Here is a 25,241-nt window from a genome sequence, read left to right on the forward strand (position 1 = left end):
CTCTCTTTTCCCGTCCGTACCTTAATCTTCTTTCTCTCCCTGACTTTCTTGTGCTCTCTCTTCCCTCTTTCCTTTTTGAATATTTTTCATTGCAGTGAAATATATAACAAAATATGCCTTTTTATCCATTATTAAGTGAGCAATTCAGTGGCATTAAATTCATTCACAGTGTTGTACAACCATCACCGCTACTTTCAAAACACTTTTGTCACTCTAAATGGAAACTCGGTCACTGTTTCGCACTAACTCCCCACCCGTCACCACCCTTCCCTTCCCCCGGCCTCGGGTAGGCTCTGATCTACTTTCTGTCTCTGTGAGTTTGCGTAGTCTGGCTATCTCATGTAAATGGCATTGTAGTATTTTCCCTTTTGTGTCTGGTTTTTTCCACTTAGCGTGACGTTTTATATTGCAGCAGGTGTTGATGCACCACTCCTGTTTACAGCTGAATACTATTCCATAGTGTGGACTAACCACGTTTTGTGTATTCATCTGCCAGTGGCCACTTGAATTGCTTCCAGCTTTTGGCTGTTGTGTAGGACACGACAGTGGACATTACAAGTATCTATTTGAGCCCCTGTTTTCAGCTTTTTTAGGGCATATACCTAGGAATGGAATTGCTGGGTCATATGGTAATACTTTGTTTAACTTTTTGAGGCATCTCTCTCTGATTTTGCTTTTTTCTATCCATAATATTTAATTGAAGAAGCTCCTATAATTGAGTAAATCAACTTTTAGGCCCCCTATTCATTACAAAAATATTACTTAAACATGTCATACATATTTTTTTTTCAAAAAATAAAAACAAAAATGTCCAACATATCTGTAGTTAAAGCTTCTTTTTATCGGTTCCCCATCCCTGCACCATGAATCAGTTGCACCTGCCTCACGTGCCCCTCGGAGCCCCCATCGTTAATACCCTTCCCCATCAGGAAATGAATTCTAAACTTTGGGGCACATGTTCTCCAGAGAGCGGCTTTTCCCCTGAGCAGGAGCTGCTTGCTCAAGGCACGTGGACATTTCTCACTGTCTCAGTTGTCTGCAGAGGTCAGCTTTTCCTTCATCTCTGAATCACTTGCATTTTTTCTATAACCTTCCAGTAATGTGGGGCCCAGTGGGCAAATGAGATCTTGAAGACAAGAGGTTATTACTCCTTTTTTCTGCCAACTCCCCTTTGGCCAAGATGAGTGTTTGGTGTCACTTCAGAAGCAGTGACGTGGCATTCTTTCCCCCCATTCCCACCTTCTCACCATGGTCAGCATGTCGTCCCCAGGTTGTGTGTCACTGTCACCACTCAGTCCTCAGCATTCGGATGATTTCCCAGCACATGGTTAGTTTTTAGCACTACTTTGCCTGGGCAGTGGGGACCCGCTAATCCCTGTGTGTCTTTGCCTTTAGATCACGACAGGTTTTAGGTCAGGTTCCTGAGGAGAGCATGCGATGGCTGCACACCCCATGTTGTCGTCGTCCCCTGGGCTGACAGGCGTAGAGGTTTTTTGGTTTTTCTGCTCTTCAGTTTGTATCCCCTGCAGATTCCTGTCCTATAATAATGTTGGGGGATTGTTGTTGTTGTTGTTGTTGTTGTTATTATTATTATTATTAAAAACTGACCTCAAAACTTAGGCAATACCAGATCTTTACAGCTGGCTGCCTCTGGTCTCCTCCTCCTCTCTGCCTTGGAATGTAAGTACTTATGATTCATACTGGTAACAAACACTCGGCCATTAGCTGTGTGGAGGACAGTGCCACGTACCACTTGAGCTGGAGGCAGTGCTGCCCACCAGGAGCGTGCGACCCAGGAGGAGGGTGCAGGTGATGCTGCACGTGGCCTTCCACAGGCTGGCTCTGCCTCGGCCCCTCAACCGTTCAGTGACTGCAAGCTCACCAGGTCCTGTTGCCATGGGTGGGAGTTGCGAAGAGCAGGAAGACACCAGGAGGAGGGTGCACAGCTAAGGGTGATGCGCTTAGGGGAGATGCAGTGTCCTGAGGGGATGAGCAAGGCTGGAGAAGAGCTGGTTCTGGGGGGACTTCCCACATGGAAGTGGGGACATGAGGCTGTGTGTGCAGCGAGGGCCGCGTGGGGGGATGTGGGAGATACCAGAGGGGGAGCAGAGAGCTGGGACATGCTGGCTTCTGGGGGTGGGTGGAGGAAGAGCAGCGGGTCAGGGAGCCCATGAAGCCAGGGACGCTCCGGAGCAGGCATGTTGGGGAGGGAGGACTGAAGACACGTGTGAACCAGTTAGATCAGCAGCTCACGGGGAGGGACACCCACAGAAAGGGGTCCACGTGTCTTCTTCCTGCCCAGAGGAGAATGCAGAGGCAGCGAGGGAGGGGCTAGCCACCCAGCGCCCTGGACAACTTTATTTGTTTGTCTGTCTGTCTGTTTTTTGTGGCTGGCTGGCATGGGGATCTGAACCCTTGACCTTGGTGTCCTAACGCCGTGCTCTAACCAACTGAGCTAACTGGGCAGCCCCCGGATAATTTTTAAATTGCTGATTTGAAACTGAGATTTGGATGCAGTTGGCCTGGGGGGAGTCTGGGCACCAGTGCTTAGAGCGGCCAGGGCCAGGCCAGTGGTTCAGTGTAAGGTGCACTAGGACTGTGTGAAGGACCAGCATTACCGAGGTTCAGACACATCAAAATGTGGGTCACACCCCAGGATGTGGCAGCCCCCAGAAGCCGTTCTTACATCATCCCAAGTGCTCTACCATTAGAATTCCTCATCTGTTATAACATTTTTATGTATTGCCTACCCTGTTTTACTGGTTTAAGTCAAATTTCAGGCATGTAAAAAATCAAATATTGGTATCTGTTACGTTAACCAAGGTACCAAAGTTACTCTGAGCAGTAGCTACTGTTTTCAAGTCAAAAAGCACCTGTCCCTCTCCACTTGATACGTGCCACTGTGTCCAGCCACATTGACAACACACTGTGTCTGCCCTCTAGAGCAGGGCTGCCCCAGAGAAGCTCCCACAGCCTGTGTGGGCCAGGAATTAGGACGGGGTACAGCTGGGAAGGCTTGGGTCTGCTCCATGATGTCGGGGGCCTCACCTGGAAGACTCAGAAGCCCGGAGCTGGCAACATCTGGAGTGTTGGTCACCCACGGGTCTGACTGTTGGAGCTGCCTGTTGGTGGGGGTCCTCAGCTGAGGCTGCTGGCCGGAACACCTCCAGTGACCTCTGCGTTGGCCAGGGCTTCCTCCCAACATGAGGGCTGGACTCCATGGCAGGCATCGCGTGTGGCCTGGCTTCAGGACCGTGGTGTCAGTTCCACCACATCTGTAGTCAGTACGGTCACAAAGTCCCACCTGGGGCCCAGTGTAGCAGAAGTGGGCTCTGCCTCCTAAGGGAGCACGGCAAAGTTCTAGAAGAGCACATGCACCCGAGAGGCTGCTGTGACCATTTTCAGAAAATGTAGTTTCCCACAGATAGTAGGTAAATATATAATTTATCACATTGTGATCAGTGCAGTGGAACAAAATTAAGCAGGGTAGGAGGACTCGGGACCACCAGGGGTGGGCAAGGGTATTATCTACATAGGCGGCCGAGAAGGGCTCACTGGGGAGACCTGGGAGCAGAGACCCAGCGGAGGCAAGGCTGTGGCAGGTGCCCTCCAGGGTCGGCACCTTCCCGGCAGCGGAACCACGTTTTTCCTGTGGTTGTGGTGGCCACGTTAAACCCAGTATTTGTCCATAGTTATATAAGGTGTTGCGTACATATTTATGTTCTGCTGTATTGTTTAAAACCAGCTGACTTTTACCTTGATTTCAGTGTCGTAATTATTCTCTGGTAACATAACTAGAGAAATGTTTTATTTTTAAAGAACATCATACATCTCTTATTTCTTCATCTTTTAATTTAGAAGGGTCAGTATACAAATATTTTCAATATCTTCTAGCTTGTTCCCCTCTTAAAATTGTATCTCAATATTTGTAGGGTTTATTATATCCAAGCGGCCTGATGAATCAGAAGATTTTGTAGTTTTTAAAAATGGCCCAGAGAACCATCAAATACAAAGGGATCCTAAAGAAAAGTGGATCTGTTTTTATACGTATCACTTTAATAATTTAAAATAAAGAAGGTGAAATGCAAAAAAAGATTTTAAATAATTTTGTTCTATACAGGGTTATTTTCAGAGGTTGGTGCGTGGCACTGGCGTTTTCCGACAACTGGAAAAAGACGTGAGCATTTAATACTGGGTAGTCTCCTCTCTAGTGCTCTTCCAGTGAAGGCAGCCACATGAGATTATCTTGCTTTGCGGGTAATTAAGGCATTTCATTCTGCAATTCCTTATTCTAATGAAGAAGAAGAAATTTCTCTTTGCTGAAATATTTCTTGTAAGGGTTTTATTTCCTCTCATTGCTCTGACTTTAGAAAATGTTCTTTTTACTTCTGATTGTCTCTTATAATGTCTTCTTAAATTGTGAGTCAGGGAAAAAAATGTAAAGGTTCTGCACAGATCCAAACTTTTAAAAAAGGCTTAGAATCTTAGAATCTAGCCAGCACTGCAGATATCCAGATTTCTCTATTTTCTCTTGGGTACCAGTAAGACTCTGCTCACTTGGTGTGTTCTTTCCTCAGGACACGTGAGTCCAGGCAGGCAGGTGGCTGTGCCAGGGCATGGGTTGTGATGGCAACAGAGACGAGAGCAGGCGGATGCGGGGGGAGCACGGTCTGAGGAGCACGCTGCCTGGGTTTGACGTGAGCTCCTCCTCTTACTGACAGGAGGGCCTGGGCGAGTTCCTCATGCTCTTCTGCCACAGTGCTCTCAGCTGTAAAATGGGGACAGTTGTATTCTCTGCCTCCCAGGACTGTTGTCAGGATTTAGTGAGCTCATACATTTCAAGCACATAGGACAGAGCCTGTTACTAATTCCTTTCTTGGGATTCAACTAGTATAAACCAAAGAAGCACTCCTGGGAGCCAAATTACATGCAGTACATTTACAGATTTTATTGGCGCCCATAAGAAAGGCTTGGGGACATTGTTGTGTACCGACAAAAGAGAGCACTTGTTGAGTTGTGTTTTTTTAATAACAAAGACAATAATCATCAGAGATCATGCATTAAATAGCATTGACCCAAATTTTTAAGACATGGGTTTTTCATAAGTATGGCCTGAAAATGACTTTAGCAGTAACTCTAGTTAATATGCGGAGTTCTTTTTCCTAAGTATTGATAGCAGGATATATAGGATACCCACAGTGTACGAACACCTGGCCCTCTTTAGGGGGAGGGCAGTGAGATGGGGTGGCACAGTGATCCTTTCGTCAACCTGTACTCATCTATACAGTATGGGTGACAATTACTTTCTGCCTCGGGACATCTTATGTTACATACATGACACGATTGTTTGAAATATTTCACGTGGGTTCATCTTGTCCCTTAAAACTAGATTGAAAGCTTGAGAAGGCAAGAGACTAGTCTCCTACTTCCTGGTATCCCTGGAAGCCCAGCACAGTGTGTGCACAGGGTGCATGCCCGATGGACACTAGTTCTCAAAGTGGAGGAAGAGGAGGAGCTCTGTAGGTCCACATGGAATACTAATTGGACTTCCAGTGTATTCATCTTCTGTAAGAGTGGTTTGATGTGATAAAAACCACTGTTTCCCAACATTTGCATTGTGGAAACTGAATCCAACAAGACACCCTGAAAGAAAAAGTTTGAAGAATGTTGCTTAGTCGTCTTCTTGGAGTTTTAGACGCATATTACCAAATTAAAGGCTCTGAGAAGCTCTCCATTAAGCAAAAAACAAAAAGCCAACTGGTTTAACTTACTTAAACTCTCGAATACGAAACTTCCATCGGCCACTCCCTTTGGCTGGCATGAACACTATTCCATTCCTCAGGAGCACTGTCGTGTTCTCAAACACACTTTGAGAAATGTTGGCCAAACAGATAGTACAGTGTTTTCGCTACTTATCCAACAACATTTGGAGAGTCCTGAAATCGTCTCACTTCTAATTTGGAAAAGAGTCAGTGAGCAAGTGGAACTTCGGTCATATGGAAACCCAGGATGTTCTGAGAGGTGTGTAGGTAGGCCCTGGGTGTTTTTTCATTTTCGGAAAATTACAATGGCCCCTAAGCCTGCACCACCAAACTGCTATGACATAGACACCTTCCTCTGGGACCCTGACCGGTATGCGCTCCCCAGCCACTGATTCCTCTAGATCCCCTGGCTTGAGATAAGGCACCCTTTATATATCACCCAAAGTTATATAACACGGATCCCATGTGTGTCCTTTTTAGTTATCACATAGTTTCATTTTCTCATTTCAGCAAGACATCGTAATCTTAGTGACTAAATCCATTTTTGTTTGAAAATCATTGTACTTAGCATTTTTTCCATGCCTGTACCGTGCTTTTATGCATTCCTGAAAGCTGGCTACATTTAGGAGTGTTCCCTGTCACTTTCATGCTGTATAATGGTTGTAGAAGATATCATAGTTTATAGAGCACACCTCAAAATTCATTTCTTTACATGTAACTGAATCTTTTAGTGCACATCTTGAATTTACCTATTGATATGACAATACTGTAAGTAGAAGGTGGTTCCTTTCTGTTCTGAAAGTTGAGGAGTAAGGCATCATTATCATCATTGCAGCTAGTATACCGTCGGCCCTCTGTATCCACGGGTTCCCAGTACACAGATTCAACCAACTGCAGATTGAAAATATTTAAAAAATAATACAACAAAAAATAATTCAAATAAAATAGCAGTACAGTATAACAACTATTGTCATAACGTTTACATTGTATTAAGTATTATAAGTAATCTAGTGATGATTTAAAGTATATGGCAGGATGTGCGTAGGTTATGTGCAAATACTACACCATTTTATGTCAGGGATTTGAGTGTCTGCAGCTTTTAGTTATCTGGGGGAGCCTGGAACTCATACCCTGCGGGTACTGAGGGACAATTAACTGTATGTTGAGTCTGCTTTCCCAAACTATATCCTAATTGCACTTTGCACATTTTCTTATTTATTCTTGACTTTCCCTCCAACCTGATGAAACAGACCTGGCAGGAGTAGAGCTCAAGATGCTGGGTTGTTTTGGTTTCCATGTTGCATGAACTTCTCAGAAGAAGAGCATGATGAATGTATTTGATCTTTTACCAAAACTAGAATAAGTGACAACATATACTACCACAGAAGTAAATGTGTTAAGTATTGCTTTTAAGTAAAATATTTAATTTACTTAAAGCTATATTACCCACCACTCTCCCATAGTAAAGAAGAAGAAAAAAGTCTACTTAAACAAGGAATATCCTCTGAGCATCATGGGTGAAAAGCAAACTTGCCATGCACAGCAGCCCTGTACTGTAGTATGACAGGCAACCTTAACAGGTCACTTTGATGCTGCAGATCAGATTTTGTCATCAAGAAAATCTATAAGCTGTACAGAGCCAATCAGAAGTCATTTTTGTGCTTTGATCCTCCTGGTGATTCCATTTCTCTGTCTTGGGACCATGTTCTAGGTGCCTGACTGCAAGCTGTGGCTTATGTGTGTGCGGCAGCAGTGGTGGCGGTGATGGTCCTCTTTCTTTCTTGCCTCTGTCTCTTCCTAACCCATCTCCGAAAGAATTCATTGTGCAAATTGCTTTGGAGATCAGCCTTGATAAAATTCTGGTATTCAGCCCTCACAGCCTCAGTGCGGTGTTAGTAGCTATTCCTGATTATTCGGATGTGCAAGCCGGAGCTGCCACAGCAGGCTTGGAGGTGTACAGAGATTAACTGGGGGCTTTCCAACCGTTTGTCACACAAATAGGAGTGCCAGTAAACTGAGAAACGATAAATCATTTTTCTCCAGATTGAAACCTTTTATCAGTTGTGTCAGTTTCATTATTCAATAAACGATTAGTGGCAGTCGTTGTCCTTTAGTCCTCCGTGGTTAGCAGCTCGGAGCTTCTTCTGGCAGAGCAGCCTCCTGACCCCTGCACCTGAGGGCAGACCCCTCTAGAGCCCGCCTCTCCAGCAGAAATCACACAGGACTCGCCACCCACTGCCACTACAGAGACTAGAGACACGTCTCTGACAGGTGTCTTCCAACTTTTTAAGTTATGCTCTGACACACACTTTGCTGTGGGAGTTGTGAGCGTGTAAGTGGGTGGGTATTTTTCTTTTACCTCCTGCTGGGCCTTTTATTACAATATTTTTTGCGCTTTAGTTTAAATGCCAGCCACCTTGATTAGAGAAGTGGTGGTGTTCCTACTAACACCTGAGTCGCTGGCATCAGTGTGAGCTCATGCCAGGCCCAGCCCTGCCAGCCTTGCTGTTCACCATGAAGCCCAGTGTATCTGAGAAAGGCGGCGGATGGAGTGACAGCTCCTGGCCTGTGGGTGATAGACCTTGGAGACACCAAGGGCCTTGAATCCATGTGTACATCTGTGTAGATAGAAGTTTATGTGAATAATGTGATTAATGGGAAACAAAGTCATTTTAGAATGTTGCTGAGTCACAGTCATCAAAAGACTTGCTTGTTTTTTTTTTTTTTGTTTTCTTTTCTACTTTGGGAGCCACTGAGAGGATTGATCTTTGCCTTTTTTTTTTTTTTTTTTTTTAACTTTTTCAACCAAATCTAGTTTATCAGAAAAAGTAATCGTACCACTAGCAAATGTAGAAGAGGAAAAAAATCACTGATTCTTTGTATCATTTAGAGTCTACCTGATGATTTTACCAGAACTCAGACCTGGCCAGTAGTAGAGGCTGTGTGTGCATGCATGCGTGCGTGCGTGCGTGTGTGTGTGTGTGTGTGTGTGTGTGTACGCACATACATAGGTATGTGCATATTGCCTTTAATGAAAACCTTTTAAAATATTATAACTCATAGTTTATAGATCATTCTGAATTGTGTTTCTTATACTTTCAGAAATACCTATGTTCTGTCTTAAGATTAATCTGTATTTTTCAGCTTGGTAGTACGTTTTTGTGAGGGCTGAGGCTATATCTTGTGCCACCAGTTCCTGCAACATCTGTGTCAAATACATGGTAACTGCCTACAGTATATGGTATTGACTTATCATATATTGATCTGTTAAAGTGTTCAGTTTATTGTGTAAGAAGAGACAGTTCTGAGGGCTTTTAAGCCACTTCACTTCCCCAGTGCACAGTCTCCAGGATAACTAATAAAACCCTGTCTTCTTGCTAACTGAAATGTTCAGAGTCCATTCAAATGGAAGGTTCTGGTCTGCCTTTTAATTGCAGTAGTTCAGTCTCTTCTGTAGGAAATCCATTTTTTAAGGCAGCTTCCAAATGCATGTGTTTATGGGGCAGTCCCTTTAAATTAGGAGCCACTGTCTTCCTCCACACATAGCATTTCAGGGTCTCCGAGGCCAGTATTGTACATGAGGAACCAGCAGGTTGGGCACGATTAACTCACTGTTGCCTATGATTATACATTGAAAGTGGACCCTGGGCATTTTTAATTTCTAGGATTAACAAAATCATGTTAATAAATTGGGGGACTTACATAGTTTGGGTAACTTTTAGTTTTGCCAAGCAAAGATATTTAAGACAGTAATAGCTACTGTCTACTGTCGCTGTGATTTAATAAAAGAAGGAAAGACTTCATGAGCTGCAAGAGGAGTGGAAGGACATAAGCTCTGGCTAAAGTACGTTTAGGCTTACACTGACACTTCTCAGAGCCCTTCTTTTCCTAATTTTGTTGCAGATGGGTGGAACTTTCACTGTGTATTAGTGTTTGGGAAGCTCTCTGCTCTGCTATCACTTTGTGTAGAAATTTAGGAGGAAGAGCTAAAGATTACTCGAGGTTCATGTAGAAACGTCCTTAATGCCAGGGACAGGAGTGAGAAGACAGAGGTGTACAGGAGGTGAGCCAGCAGGCTCCGAAGCCCGTCAAACTGAGCTCCTACCCCACCTTCACCACGTGAAAGCCGTGGGACTCCACGTTATCCCTTTTGTCTCTAAAGTGGAGGTAGAGCGGTACTTCACTCATAGGGAGGCTGTGAATGTTGAATGAGATAAAGCTGCAGTAAGCTGTCAACATAGTGCCAGGCACCTATGAGCTTAGTGCCTGGCTCGGCAAAAGTTAGGATGATGGTAGTGATGGTGGCGAGAAGTGACGGTGATGGTCATTGCGGTGAAGATAGTGAGGGTGGTGGTGATGATGCTGGTGGCTGTGATGGTGGTGATGGTGCCAGTGAGGATGTAATGGTAGTGATCATAGTGATGACGGTTGGTGATGTTGGTGGTGGTGATGCTGAGAGGTGACGGTGGCGGTTGTGGGACAGTAGCAGTAATGGTGATGGTGGTGATGGTGATGCCGATGGCAGGGTGGTCATCATGGGGTGGTGGTGAGGATTGTGAGGCTGGAGATGGTGGTACTGGCCTGCTAAAGAGCACAGGATTCTGTAGCACCTGCCCCTTTCTACTCCCCTGAACGTGTCAGGGCCTGGTCTGAGCTGTGTAAAGCAGGGAATGTTCTGACTTTGATTCACTTAAACTTGTGTGTGATGATTTGAAACCATTTTTGGGTGATCTTGATGCACGCCCAAAGTAAACCTTCTATACCAAGAGTGTAGTTTTATAGTCATGAATCAAGAATCGTCTCACAGACAATTGATCCCACTTATAATTACTGTAAAAATAATGCTTTAAGGCTAACTTTTAAATCAGTATCATGACATTTGATGACATCCCCCAAAAGTTTGTTTGCTCATAGCCGTGACTTTATCATGTCTATCAGGAGGATACACATACCTCTAAAGCCTGATTTTGTCTCTGGATCATTGGAGAACTCCATATCATGATCTTACTTTTATCCTTCCAATTATAAAAACAGTGCAAACTACTTGTGACAACTCAAATAATAAGAAGCTGTTTAGAGAAAACAGTGCTGGTGTCCCCCACCTCCGTTTCAGTCCTTCCGCTCTGAGTGGTCATGGTCCTGTGCTCATCTCTCTGAGCCTTTTCCTAGAAGATTTATTGAGTGTTGCTCCAGCAGGGCCCATGTGAGCACTGGGCAGCTCCCGTCTTGAGCAGGACAGGCAGGGTCCGGTCCCTTGTGCTCACATCCCTGCAAGGGAGGCATACAACGAAGAGAAAACAAAAGATGATTTCAGATAATGGTAAATGCCTGAGGAACTCAAACCGGATGGTGTGGTAGAGTGTGGCAGGAGTGGGGGAGGACATCTGGAGACTGTTTCCAGAGAGGGCCTCTGAGGGGACAGTGTCTAAGTTGAACCATAAATGACAAGGAGCTCAGCCTGTGAAGGTCCGTGGGGAAGGGTCTTCTAAGCACAGTGAGTGGCTGAGAAGAAAGGTCGTGGGCTGCGGGGCTGGGGCCGGGTGAGCCGGGCAAACACGGCATGGACTGAGGGGAGAGTCTATCACAGAGGGCCGTCTAGCCGTATGTGTCACGGGCTGAGTTGTGCCTGTCCCCAAGAGATGTGGTGAAGTCTAACCCCAGTACCTCAGAAGATGACTTTTTATTTGGAAATAGGATCATTGCAGACATAGTCATGCTGAAGTAGAGAGGACCCTTAGTGGCAAGACAGACACACAGAGGTGAGAGCCATGTGAAGAAGGAGGCAGAGGCTAGAAAGTGAGGTGTCAAGGTCTGCCGGCCGTGCTCAGAAGCCAAGAGAAAGGCGAGGACCATGTCCTCCCCTAGAGCCGTCAGCGGGAGCGCAGCGCTGCCGGGACTGTGGCTGGGACCTCCGGCCTCCAGCACCGTGAGATTAAATCTCTGTAGTTTGAAGCCACCCAGTTTGTGGTACTTTGTTACGGCAGCCACAGGATGCCACACCACATTAGGTGTTACCTGTTGTTCTGAGCACAGGAGGGAGCCAGTGGGAGTACACAGGGGAGTGACGTGATGCGATTCACATTGGGAAGGTGTCCCGGGGCGGCTGTGCAGAGTGGGCGGCTGTGCAGAGTGGGCTGCAGAGGGGGCTAACGCAGGCAGTGGAGACGGAGGCGTGGGGGCGTGGATGGGAAAGAAAGAGCGAGAAGCAAAACCGGCAGGACTTGCTGGTGGAGCTTATGTGGGAAGTGAGGGGAAGAGAAAACAGGAAGACCGGGAGAGGAAGAGGTGTAGAGAGAGGGGAGAGTTCATCTTTTATTGTCTGTATACTGGATCATGCCATGTATGTTCGGAAATTCGAGTTTTCTAATTGAATGCCCGTAGGTATCTGTGTCCATAGCTACCATAAGCTGTTTAATGGCTTCATAGCATTGCATAGGATGGAAGTCCGGTAGCAGATCACACAGTCCCCAGTTTACGGTTGGGCATGTAAATTGTCTTCAGTTTGTTTTCACATTTACTTGCAACACTGCTGTGAACATTCTTGCAAGCATACCCTTAAGCGCTCGTGCTTTAGTTTTGTGAAGGAGACCTTTGCCTGATCAAAAGCTAGAATTGCACATTTAGATCATGCGTCAATGGTTAGTCCTGAAATTGGGGTGAAGATTCTATAAGAAGCAGCCAGGCTTGGGGAGTGTTTGTGTATAGAAGGCCACAGGTGAGAACAAAAGCTCCTCTCAGGAGGCCGCGTACCTGCAAGACTGGGTTTCCCCTGCACAAGCAGTGGCTGCAGAGGGTCTATTTGTGACCAATTCGTGCATTCAGCAGGCTTGTATGGAGCATGTGTGATAGGCATGTGCTGGGCTCTGAGGACAGACACACAGACACGGCAGGACACTGCACCCAGCCTGAGACCCACAGACCAGTGACCCTGTCCTGTCACAGCCATTGATCTTGGCCAGAGCTCAGCAGTGACCAACAGTAGGCAAGTGTACAAGTAACTTATCCTTGCTCTCTTCTCTCGTCGTCCCCATCTGTGTGCGTGCATGCGTGTGTGTGTGTGTGTGTGTGCATGCGTGTGTGCGTGCGTGTTTGTGTGTGTGTGTGTGTGTGTGTGTGTGTGAGAGAGAGAGAGAGAGAGAGATTGGGGGGAGGGGTACTTATGTTTTTGTAGGCTGCCTCAATCCTAATTTTATGATAAAAGAGACCTGAAAAGAATATTTGAGCAATGAGGGGGACACTGGCTGTCATTACGGAATTTCTTGGTAAGAAGAATTTTATCTGTTTCTCTTCATTTGAGGTCCTTGGCTCTCTGCGTCTTCCTGTCCCTTTTAGATGAATACAAGGCCCCTAAACATTAAAAAGGAGGGGCGTAGAGACGGACAGTGCTGTAGGAGCCACCCTGAAGATTTCATAAAATTATTGGACTTTACCAAACGTTACAGAAGTATAATTTGTAGCACCCTTTCATTCCATTTATATTATTTCTTGCCTTGAATTCAATATGTTCTCAAATTGAGTGCATTTTTTAGAATGACGAAGCTTCCTAAGAATGTATCTGTAGGTGTGTGAGTAGCAAGGGCCAGGGTAACTAGACTTGACGTGTGGCCACCAGACACCACGAGACACCTGCTCTCTTTCCAACTTTTCCTTTACTTTGCCCTCTGAAGGAAAGGAGACTGGAGGGGCCACAGAATTAATACCACAGTTAATTAGAAAATTATTCAAGTAGCACTTTCAGTCGGGATTTCCCTCCCTCGTGTCTCCCATGCTGACGGAGATGTTTTCCTTTCAAAGGTCTCTGGTCTGTAAATGGTTTGGCCTCGTGCAGTGGAGGCCCGAGGCGCAGACCATGCCCTGCTGAGTGCTGTCTCACTCGCTGTTTGCAGCATGCCGGGAAGGAGGTGGTCTCCGTGCACAGACCAGGGGTCCATGGCACAGGGCTGCCCTGTGCTGCTGCAGGGCAGGCGACATTGAGTCCCGACCTGAAGCTCTCTGGGCCCCACCGCTCTGCTCTGCTGCTTTCTCCTGTTCTCCCTGCTGCCTTGCACCTGCACTGCAGGAAGGAGGGTTTTGTAGACACTGACCACACTGATCAAACCTGGTCATTAACCCCACTGAAATCTGACACACACCCCACAGCCAGGTCTCCGTGAAGGGTTCATTGCTGTCCTGCTCCTTTTTTCTTAGCGGTTTGCATCTCCTGCACTCTCTGTGAAATCTAACTTTTTTCCAAAGAACTAAAAAAGAAAGAATATGAGAAAACCCCCAAATAATGCACATGTGATGTAGATTCATGTGTTCAAACCATCAGGCCGTGAACTCAGTAGTTCTGTGGAATAAGGCAGTTTATTATTTTTTTTCTTGCAATTTACTTGGGGTTTTACAGATGAAATGGGCTTTGGTGGAAAATACTCAATGGGCACCTCATATCTTGTGCCCAAGTGAAATATTCCTATTCTGGACAATATTTTCTGGATGCTTTGGTGACTGCAAGCTTCTTTGTCTTGTTATATAACTTCATCACCGTTTTTCTCTGTTTAAGGAAAGATGCTCATTTTGTCCCTTGATTGAGCACTTGGGGGTCGTGAGGCCATTCCCGAGTTCAAACCTTCCCAGAGGAGATCGGTTACCACAGGTGTGTCTCAGTGAATTTCATGAAGCCAGCCTAGCATGACTCAAGTCTTCCGTCTTATTAAATTCTGCTACTGTCATTGAAAAGATGATTTTACTGTGCTGATTAGAAACAGATCTAAATTCAGCCTGAGCACAAATACTTTTTCTCAGTGGGTCAAAGCTCACTGCTAATCATTAAAAGCTAATCCTGAAAATTAGCTGGAACATTGTTCAAGCATGGTACATTTTGGTTAAATTTACATTGAAATCTTTTCAAGGGGAAAAAAATAATTTCAAGGTCGACAATTCTAAATGAGATACAAGGAGACAGCACAGTGTCCAGAAGAACTGGCATTGGTAAATTATTGCCTCCAAAGAATATTAGTTAACAAACATGCTCTGAAGCTCATCTTCACAATCATAAATTAAATAGTACTTCTTCCAGTCACAAACGCCATTTAGGGCAGGCATTCCAGTTGTTAAGCAGTTCAGTAGCACATGTGACATATACTGAATATGCCACAGTAAGATCTTAAATTGTTTTTAATTTGTAAAATTTAGTGAGTAGAAGAAATGGTATATTGTGACGTGATAGTAGTTCTCTCTGTATATATTGTAAGCTATAAAATATTCCTGGGCTTTAATTTGGCCATGTTACTCCTGGCATTTTGTTCTATGGAAACTATTAAAATGAGTGGGAGACAAAAATCATATTCCTGCCCAAGATGCTTGTTATAGGATTTTAATATATTTTATTTTCTAGAAAACTTTTAGGCTTATAGAAAAATTGAGGGTATTGTTCAGATAATTCCCATATAGTGCACACACGCCGTTTTCCGCATTGTTTACATCTTTCACTAGAATGTTACATTTCTTAGAGTGAGTAAACCAATGTATTGATATATTATTATTAACTGAAGTCTATACTTTATTTGGATTTCTCTAGTTTCTACCTAATGCCCTTTTTCTCTTGCAGGATTCACATTACATTTAGTTGTCATATCTCCTTAGGTTGCTCTTGGCTGGGACATTTTCTCAGACTTTCCATGTTTTCGATGACCTTAACAGTTTTGAAGCGTAATAGTCAGGTATATTATAGGATCCCCTCTATTTGGATTTGTCTGATGGTTTTTTCAGGATTAGTCTTGAGTTATGAATTTTTAGGAGGAAGACCACAGAGGTAAAGAGCCATTTCCACCGCATCTTATCGAGGATACATACTGTCAGCGTGACTTGTGACTGTCAGTATTGACCCTGATCATCTGGCTTGACGTAGCTGCCGGGTTTCTCCACCGTAAAGCTATTCTGCCCCACCCTCCAGCCCCCGTGCTGAGCTCTTTGGAAGGAGTCCCTTTGCACAGCCCACACTCAGGGAATGGGGTGCCATGCCCCCCTCCTTGAGGGCGGAGCATCTCAAGAGTCATTTGGAATTCTTCTGCAGGGGAGATCTGTCTCTTCTCCCCTGTTTATTGGTTTATTATCATTAGTTGATATCTCATGGATTTAAACTCATGGATTTTTACTTTATACTTTATGTTGTGATCCAGTACTGTTTTATTTTGTTGCTGAAATTGGTCCACCTGAGGCCATCAGGAGCTGTTTCAGTTGGCTCCTTGCCCTACTGACATGCATGTGGGTTTTCTTGTGTTTGTTGGAGCACTTCCTTACTTTCTGGCACTACAAGATGCTCCAGGCTCACCTTGTATGTTTGCTCCCCAGCCCAAGAATCAGCCATTTCTCCAAGGAGCTCTGGTTCCTTTTACTGCGGAATGATATCAGGAACCAAGATCTGCGGGGTAGATGTGCTTGTTGCTACTGGGGTGCCATTTCTTCTCAGCACTGTCAGCAGACACAGCAAAGAAATACATGCGTGTATACTAACCTGTGCATGCACACATATCTGTAAATATTTCAATATGTAACTACCTTTATCTATTTAAACAGATTATAATATTCTTGCTAGCATAAAATTGGAAATAACTGAATGTTTTAACCCAAGGAATGGCTACAACTATGACATACTACCTCCATGATGCAACTGTTAAAGGGGACAGTTTTGAAAACCATGGTCACACAGCACCTTACATTGAAAGGTAGTACAGGTCTGTACTGGAGCTATACTTAACAGTGTGATAATTAGGTATGTGTATGGGTAAGAACTTTGAAGGATAGTTAGATGAGCCGTGTTTTATTCTTAATATTAAACTAATATGAAATTAACTGTTTTTGCAATAATATTAAACCAGTCTTCCAATGTATTCTTGCTTAAACAGGAATAAAGTTGGTGTATTTAATTTTAAAGGAAAGAAACAAGGCATTTTTACTGTTTTGTTGTATCACCACTGCAGTACTCTTCCAGGCCCTCCTAGGATATTTCTGACCTTGATTTTCAGTAGTTCACAGTAACCAAGGATCATACTAAAAAGTTGTGAAGTTGCAGTCAAAGCAGTTTTATGGGAAGAAATCTGTTAGTGTTTAAAGGAATGTATTCCGTACTAGTAGGGGGTGTCCAACGTTTAGAATTCTTTTGTTTTCCCATTCTGATCTTTGTACTTGACAGACTAAATAAATACCATGAATTTTATGGTTTCCATGATTCCTCAAGCCACAAATCAGGATACCACTAGGAATTTTCAGAGAAGTTCTTAAACAGAAAAAGTGAAAATGTCTCTAGTAGGTATTTCCACCAGTCTTCTCGGGTTCACATGGCCACGTGTAAGGGGAGCATGACTGGCTGAGTAGCCCTGAAGTGCACATTTCACCTGCCGCAGTTGTCAGAACCCAGCTACAAAGATGGAAGATCAAATGCTTCGGGAAGGCCAGTTGTTTGCCATTGTTGAAGCGGGTGGTCCAGTGATCACAGCCCCTCAATTACGGCCCCGCGTGAGAGCGCGAGCAGCAGTCATTAAACAGTTATGCCTTTGATTAGTTGCTTTCGCTGGTCAGTGCCTTTGAAATATGATAACACAATTTGAAGTTTTATTAAAAAATAGTTTCTTTCAGTAATTGCTGAAAAAGATTCTGTTTTTAAAAGAAAAATTCAAAAAAGGCCTGCAATGTATTCTGCTGGAAGAGATTGAGAAGGGAAAAAAAGAAGAAAGGGAAGAAGGAAGAAAGAAAAGATGGCTATTGCTCACGATCACTCATTTCTGTCTCGGGAAGGCTGAGGGGGTCCCCGTGCGCCTGCCTCCCCCTCCCACCGTCGACTTCACAGGGCAGCAGGTGTCCTCCCGGGGGGGTCAGGGGTCTTCGGCCGCTCGCAGGTGTTGCTGCTGCCGGGGCTCTGTGACCACAGGTGAACGCCTCTCACAGAGGATGCGCCTCGCACGCGTCACTCAGCTCGGGAACACTGATTCGAACCGCATTTTTTTTCTTAAGTGAAAATTTGGTTTGCTCTTTGCGTGTGTGTGTGTTTTCAATTTTGAGTGCGAAGTATTCAGTCCAATAATATGAAACGGTCAGAGTACACATGGCACTGTTCAGCTGAATAACTGGACCTAAAAAAGGCAGAGCATTGCTCGTGATGCTGGGGACCCAGCCATTCAAGTCCTTCTCGGTTTCTGTCCTCACACTCTTGTAGCCTCACAAGGGAGTGAAGCCCAGAGGCCACAGAGCCCCCCTCAATTTCCTAATAAGCCTTCCTCCAAAAAAAAGCCTTTCCTGCTCTGAAGGGACAGCTGCTGCTTGGAAACATGGAGAGAAGTTTCCATTGTTTACTGATACATTTCTAATCTCCATCTGAGAATATGCTAAACTAAAAAAATCTACATTTAAATTTATCATGAAGTTGCGTTGTACTTCAGCTCACTTCTTGTTTTAATCCCTGTTAAAAGTTATACTCTCGGTGTTAGACTGAAATGCCCAATTAATTTTGGGCATTCTTAAACCTTTGATCTTCTACTCAGTATGTTTCTAGGCCGAAAAGAAAACCAACTCTCCACCTAATTGGAACTTCTGGTTTTATGGCATATCCTGGAGTTTTTGCTTAGTTTTTATTTTCACTGTTTTCCGGGATTAATGGTATTTCCTGTGCGCATCTACATTAGCCCACTATGTGGAAGCCCTTGGCAATGTGCAGATTGTAAGAGCTCAGAAGAAGCCACCAATGTGGAAATTATATTTGTGGAGAGAAAGCCATTATGAATTATTGGAAATTAAAATTTTATAATCGTGTTGATTAATTATTTCATGAGTTTTATTTAGTTAGGTATTTTATTTTCTGTTTTCTTTGGCTTCAAATTATGAAGATAACTAGTCTTGCTAGAAACTCAAAATGACAAAGTTATTTTGCCTCCTGAACATATGTCCTATATATTTGCTTGGCCTCAGGTTTTGTTTAATCCTTTCAAAGGCCCTTTTAATGGACGTTTCAACACAACTGCTTCCCTGTGAGTTAGCCTCTAGGAAGCGACCATCGTGTCAAGCCCCTTCACAGCTAAAGTAGTGAGTTCACATACTGTAAGAATCTTCTGGGTTGCATCTTATGAAAAAGAAATCCACTGCCCTTTTGTAAGAGAACAGAACATTTACACAGTCTTGTTGAGCAAATGAATGTTCAAATGGCCAGCACAAAAGAAATCCCCAATCTCTAACCTCACAATGAAATCGCCACAGACAAAAGATCACGGGATACCAGGCACACTGAACTGGAAGTGACACAAAACCGCAGCGGAATCCGCTCACGCCTGCAGAGGTTCCTGGGGGATGGTCTTTATATAAAGGGTCCCGGTGCCGCGGTCAGCCTAAGACACTCCAAGGAGCAAAGGCGCTCCCCTCTGCACAAGTGGCATTTATACTGATGGCGTCTTTAGAAATAAGTTAATACACGTCCAATGTGAACAGGGAGTAGTGCTATCTGACAAGGTTATCGTTTGACTTTTCGTGGAGGTACAAGTTCACAGTCCCTTGCATGAATGGAAGTGGTGGTTTGTTTCATTCAGAGACAGGACATCGGTAGAAATGAGTGACACACCTCTTCAACCCGGCCCTTCCTCTGTGTAGGTACAAAGATCCTGTTAGTTCTCATAATTGATTCTGAGGGTTGCAGCGTGCCTCGTTTAGCCAGCCCTGTCCGGTTCACGCCAGGGATGGAATTCACGCGCACTTGAACTTCCAGCATGGCTGACGAGCCCGGGACACACACAGCCTCACAGCTGCATCGTTTTTTAATCAGCTATCTGAGGAATATTTATCTAATCAACCACGAGGGCTGTCAGAAGGAGACCAGAGGTGACATTAATAAGTCTGTGGTTTCCTGGTGCAATGATGGAGGAAGAATTTAGGATAGAACCCTGCTCGTTTGAGCATGCTAACAGACTAAGGAGTGTTTTATTCTCTTCGTCAAGAGCTATTCACAAGATTCTCATGTTGGAAATCTGCTGTCTGTGATTAGTTTTCAGGCATTCACGTGCTATAGTATTTTTTGTTTGTTTGTTTAGAGAAAAATTAACAGAAATTTTCCTTTAAAATGAAAATTTAAGTCTCCTGATTGCATGAACCCATATGAAAAGGTATAACTTCCAAAAATAAGGAGATGTATAATAATTGGGAGTTGTTAACTCTAAGTGATTCCATAATCACTTAGTAAAAAGCCATAATTTGCGCATTTTCCCTCAGTCTGTCTCTCTTAAAAAAGATCACGGCTGTCTGTTAGTAATTACAAGGAGCTGAGTATATTATGCCATACCTCATTTGGTCATGCAGACACAAAATTCATCGTTTGTAAGCACCAGGCACCTTAAAGAAACAGGCTGTGAATTAAAGTTTATATCAGACTTTTCTTCTATCGATGTGTGACTCAGATGTGCAGCGGTTTATACCCACGTGAGCAGGATGACAATTCACCCCATCTGCCCACCTGGTGACCCACTGCCACAGAAAATAAACAAATAGCCGAATGTGGACGTCAGCTCACTTGTCTACATTAGTACGTTGATACCGGAAGGTGCCACAGTGATCTCTCTTTGTAATTCAAAGATCTTGATGCTGTAATAACTCAGTTTACTAACACCTTCCGTGTTCATAAGCAGGAGGGCTCTGTGTTAATTTTAAGGGAGAGTGACAGTACCACTGTTATATTACATGGCAATAAACTTTTGATCTTGTTAGAGCTTGGGGTGAGTCTCTGCACTGTCTTAACCTGAGTTCCTCAGAGTTTTGATCCTTTTAGCCCTGAGCAAATACATTCCAGCCAGCGTAATGGTGAGTTTTACGTCTCTCTCTATTTTGAATTCTTGACCATCGCTATGTTTCCCTTGTGCTGCGTCTTGCTGTGATATTTATATAGCAGTCTTGTGTTTAGCGGGAGTTCACAGTTCACATTTTGACGCCATTATGGGGACAGTGCTGTCCTGCTAATGGCTCCCTTACCCCAAGCTCACTGGCTTTTCCACCAACCCAGATTAGAGTTCAGAAAGTTCTATTTGATTTGCAGGCTGAAGCGAGAAAAGATCAATCTCTGTGTCTGCAATCTGCACTCAGGCTGACAATTAGTTTATATCAGATCCGAAATTATACATCATGGGATCTTATATCTGTTGAGATTTGCATTTGTGTTTTCAAACATCTGAAACAGTGCTGAGACATCATGCCATGTAAGTAGCTATATGAGGCATTTTGAAAACGTGTTTACAGAAGAGACTGCTGCTGATACAATAAACAAAATAGCAGAACGGAAAATACTAACAAAACCCTCATACCCTACTGCCTTTTTGTCCAGTAACAGGTGAAATTCTCATATTAAAATAATAGTTTTGTGAGAAATAATATTAATAACAAAATCAAAATAAGTTACCCTGTGTTTAAAAGGGAGAAACTATATTTCTATAAGTTAAAAAAAAAAATCTAAAAATTAAAATTTCCCAGAAAATGTAGTCTTTTGAGCTAGTCCCCATGTGGTCCTCAAACATCACCAGAGACTGAAATCAGAGGTACACTACCAGGGGTGTGTGGTGGTCAGTGGCACAAAGCATCAGGTTGTCATGCTCCTGGTTCCATTTGGCAGTGTCTCCATTTCCCCTGGAAGTGAGTCCAGGTAGCAGCGCTAGGCATAACCTGTGGTGTTATCGATGATGGTGTGACTGTATTTTCTCATCGAGAGGCTTCTGAAGAAGGCGACTTAGAGCAGTCAGTGCCCCAGGAGACAAATATCAGGACCTTGGTATCAGCCAGAGAACATCCATTTGTTTAAGAGAAAGAAAAAGACATGATATTTGACACATTAAAATTGATTATTTCATCAATAGGTTAATAGAAAACCAGGCTGCAAGTTCACTTCCTACTTACACATCCCTCCAGTAATGGGAGACCAGAGTGTGGAAAACGCAGGCGTAAAGCGACTGGCCTCGGAGAGAGGCTTCCTGCTTTCCTGCCTCCCTCCTGTCCACATGAGGGCCCAGCCTAGACTCTGCCTATTTATATGTAAATGTTTTAGAAAGAGGTAAGTTTTGTACTGAGTAGTGCAACCTCTTAGTGGCTACTTCTTTCTGGAACATGTGAAATATTGGCCAAGACCCCAGAGCTTCTTCAGCTGTTTAAAAATTAAGCCTATGTTTAATTGTACTATGCATTGTTAAACCTGAGGAACCTGGTAAATATCCACTGAACATTTCTTAAGTAAACATTTAGAAATTGTGACCAATTTGGTTTTTTTGTTTCTAATGCATGACTTTGTCCTGGTGGGACCTGTAGATCACCTCCCAGCTGTGGTGGTCCTAGGACAGATACTTGGGTGGGAACTTAAAGATACCTTGAAGATATAAAGATAAGGGAGAGTTCTCCACCCATGAAAAATTAAATAAATATAGACCTTTATACCATAGAAGAAGGGTCTTGGTTACCAACGTGGATGCCTACTAAAACTAGAGATCTAACTACTAAACAGAGATCACATTTCTTATTAAATCATTTGTTGATTTTCAAACTACAAAGTCGTTTTTAGGTGTTTAATTATGACCACATTTTACCATTTTAAATCAAGAGACAACTAAATCACAGCTAGTGATTTCTCTCGGGATTGATATAAAATTTGCATCTTGAATATACAGTGCTGTATTTCAGAATTGTATTTGCTTCCTTAAAGGTTCAGGTTTCTCACTTGCATTTGGCCACTACAAAAAACTCCAAAGTGCATAGAGGTGCTGAGATTTACTTCAGCAGCAAAACTCTCGAGGAGACCTTTTCATCCCCTGGGGTCATTTTCTGGCCACCAAAACTTGGTGCACACAAAGAGCCTAAACCATAGTGCTTCAGATTGAGTATTTTGGCTCTAACACTGCAGCAGGCAAGAACAGCTAGCCTGTAATAAGTCAGGAAAGCGTTCGCTGGGGCATGCCCTGTGAACTGAAGGGTCAGCCTGGCTTCCTGCTTTGGGAGCTCCAAACACGCCTGTGGAAGTGGAAATGCCTGCCTGCCCCAGGTGAGCACTTCTCACCTGCACTAAACAGTTATCCAAACAACCTAGTGGAAGCTTTGACTTGTTCCTCTTCCTGGTTGTGGAAGTTGAAGGAGACAGGTGTCCCTTTTTCAGGAACATGAGTGACCATGAGCCTTACTGAGCCTGTGGCTGTGTCTTCCTGCATGGCAGGCCTGTTCATCCACCCTTTGATCTGTGGCTGTGTTTTCAGCTACAGCTGCCTGGAGACTTGCTGCATGAGAGCCACCCTGGTAACTCTTGGGTCTTTATGAAATGTCTCCTGATTTTCAAAAAGAGGGTAGGGGGGAATCCCCAGGTTGACTGCTTCCTTGCCGCATTCCCGAGTAGATGGTTGGGAGGGTGGGGCCAGGTGGGGTGGAGAATGTGCCCCTGGAGAAGACTGTCATGGAGTTTGGGGTTCCCAGCTAATCACTGCACACAGTGTGAGGGCTAGACCTGCTGCTCTCATGTTAAAACTTAGCTGTGTGTTTTACTTCTGAACCAGCATTCCTTTGTGGGTAACTTGGTGTTTGTCTCCTTTGCCAAGAGCTTCAGGAGACATTTGCTCTTTGGTTTCCTAGGAACTCCATTCAAAGCTTACAGCATCCCCAAGGATGAAAAAGAATGGGCTCCGGCCTTCCACTACAGCAAAATGGTACTAGGGTTTGGCTGCTGTTGGTTACTGCCCAGATCAAAATCTGTCTGGGGAAGAAATGGCTTAATTTTTAAGCAGCTCTTGGTTTTAAAGACCTACCTTCTGCAACATGCAGACCTGGAGTGCTGATAACCAGGGTCTCTTTGGGTTTGCCATGCCCCTAATTTATTTTGCTAAGTCGGAGGGCTTGAGGCTACTAGCATCATAGCTCCTTCAAAGGATGCTGCCAGCCTCCATGGAAAAAGCCAATTCTGGCACTGTTTTGAGCAGCTACATATAAAACCCAGCCGTGTGAAGAGGATGCATGGACTTCTTTGCCTGGGCATTTCTTTGGTTTTGTGCAAACCTGGTGACGCAGCACCTCTGCCCTTCCTGAGTTCCTCTACGTTAGCAGTGGGGGAGGGGAGGCCCACAGGTGCCCACCCGCTTTGTGCAAACGGATGGCTTGGAGGTGACTTCTTGTGCTGCTTTGACATTTCTTTTCTCCCCTTTTCATTTGTTTTCTTTTCCTTTTTCTTTTCTCTCTTTTCCCCCTCTCCCCTTTCTGCTCTCGGGATGCAGCCAAACGCAAAGCATGGAAACTAAACCGTGTTGGTAGCCTGCGAAATATATACAGCAGCAGCAGCACCAACACCGAAGGTAACGCCCCCACACCCCCACACCCCCACAGCTCCACCTGCCGCCGCTCCATCCCCAGCCCGGCTCCCTCCTGTCCAGTGCAGGAATGGAAGTGCGATTCTTCGCCCAAAAGCCGCATGCTCCCTTATCGTGTTTGCAGAGTCATTCCTGTGGTCTTTTCATCTTTTTGTTTGTGTGTTTTATTTTACCATTCATGTTCCTTTCAGCTTACTTAAATTTTGACCTTTCCCTTCAGTCGTAGAGTAGTGATGTTTAAATTACTTCAGAAACCTATTTTCCCCTCTTTTTTCTTTTCCTTTATACATGTGGGCACTCAGTGTAATATTTCCCAAGTTATTACAGTTTTTAAAAGTGTTAGTATCAGGTGTAATGATCTGTAGCCAAATACAATAGTGTGCCGTGACATTTAAGTAACAGTCTTAATTTGTTTTGTGGAAGCACGCTCCATAATGCTCTCTGCAGCTCTAATCCAGAGGCAAGCAGGCCCGGGCCATTTGCATGGGCTGCTATTGCTTGTAAATTCAGTATATTGTTGTGTTTCTAAAGGTCGTCTGGTGCCAAAGTTCACAAATTGACTTGCGTTGCTTTCTTACCGAAGACAGCCGTCATTGCTTTTGTATAATAGCAGATTGAATTTTTCCCCCACCTTCATTTGAACAACACAATTATAAATTGCCTTTTTTTTTTTATGATTACAAATGTCAAGGGTCAGAATTATTTTGTTGCCAGGCAAGGGACAGCCACCACCGTCCGCCCTAGCTCATGTAGGGGAGGCTGGTGTATAATACGTGTGATGCAAAATAGGTCACAATCCAGCGATCTTGGTATAATAGGGGGAAATTTTTTTTCACTTAAGTGCAAGCCAAATGGGTCAAGTAATCGCAAGCTCGTGCCCTAACACTAATTGACTTATTTGGGGATGATTATAACTGTAATATTTTTCTTAATGTCACTGTTTTCTGGGCTGTTGATTTTAGCGATTGCCAAGCAGTGGCATTAAATCTCTTGTAAATTTTAAATTGCACGCTCTTTCTGTAAACAAGTCCCTCTCTTCACATCCCCGTCATTAACCTTTGCTGATTTATATCACCACCCTCTTTTTCCTCCTTTCACAATTACTCCTGTCTCACTGCTGAAAGCCCTGCTCTCAGCCAGAAAA

General features: G+C 44.1%; 1 protein-coding gene across 11 annotated transcripts in view; it reads left to right on the plus strand.

Moving 5' to 3' along the window:
- AGAP1 (ArfGAP with GTPase domain, ankyrin repeat and PH domain 1) overlaps positions 1-25,241 on the plus strand; it is a 571,061-nt gene that overhangs the window by 453,726 nt on the left and 92,094 nt on the right. For 7 of the 11 annotated variants that reach the window (XM_063088245.1, XM_063088272.1, XM_063088271.1 and 4 more), the window contains one exon: positions 24,005-24,082. The exons of the other annotated variants lie outside the window; for them this stretch is intronic. In XM_063088245.1, coding sequence (XP_062944315.1) covers positions 24,005-24,082 — 78 coding nt within the window. The remainder of the gene's footprint in view (positions 1-24,004; positions 24,083-25,241) is intronic. 11 annotated transcript variants of the gene reach the window in all.

The sequence above is a fragment of the Cynocephalus volans genome, chromosome 1, assembly GCF_027409185.1.
Source record: "Cynocephalus volans isolate mCynVol1 chromosome 1, mCynVol1.pri, whole genome shotgun sequence".
In the NCBI taxonomy this organism is placed as follows: domain Eukaryota; kingdom Metazoa; phylum Chordata; class Mammalia; order Dermoptera; family Cynocephalidae; genus Cynocephalus; species Cynocephalus volans.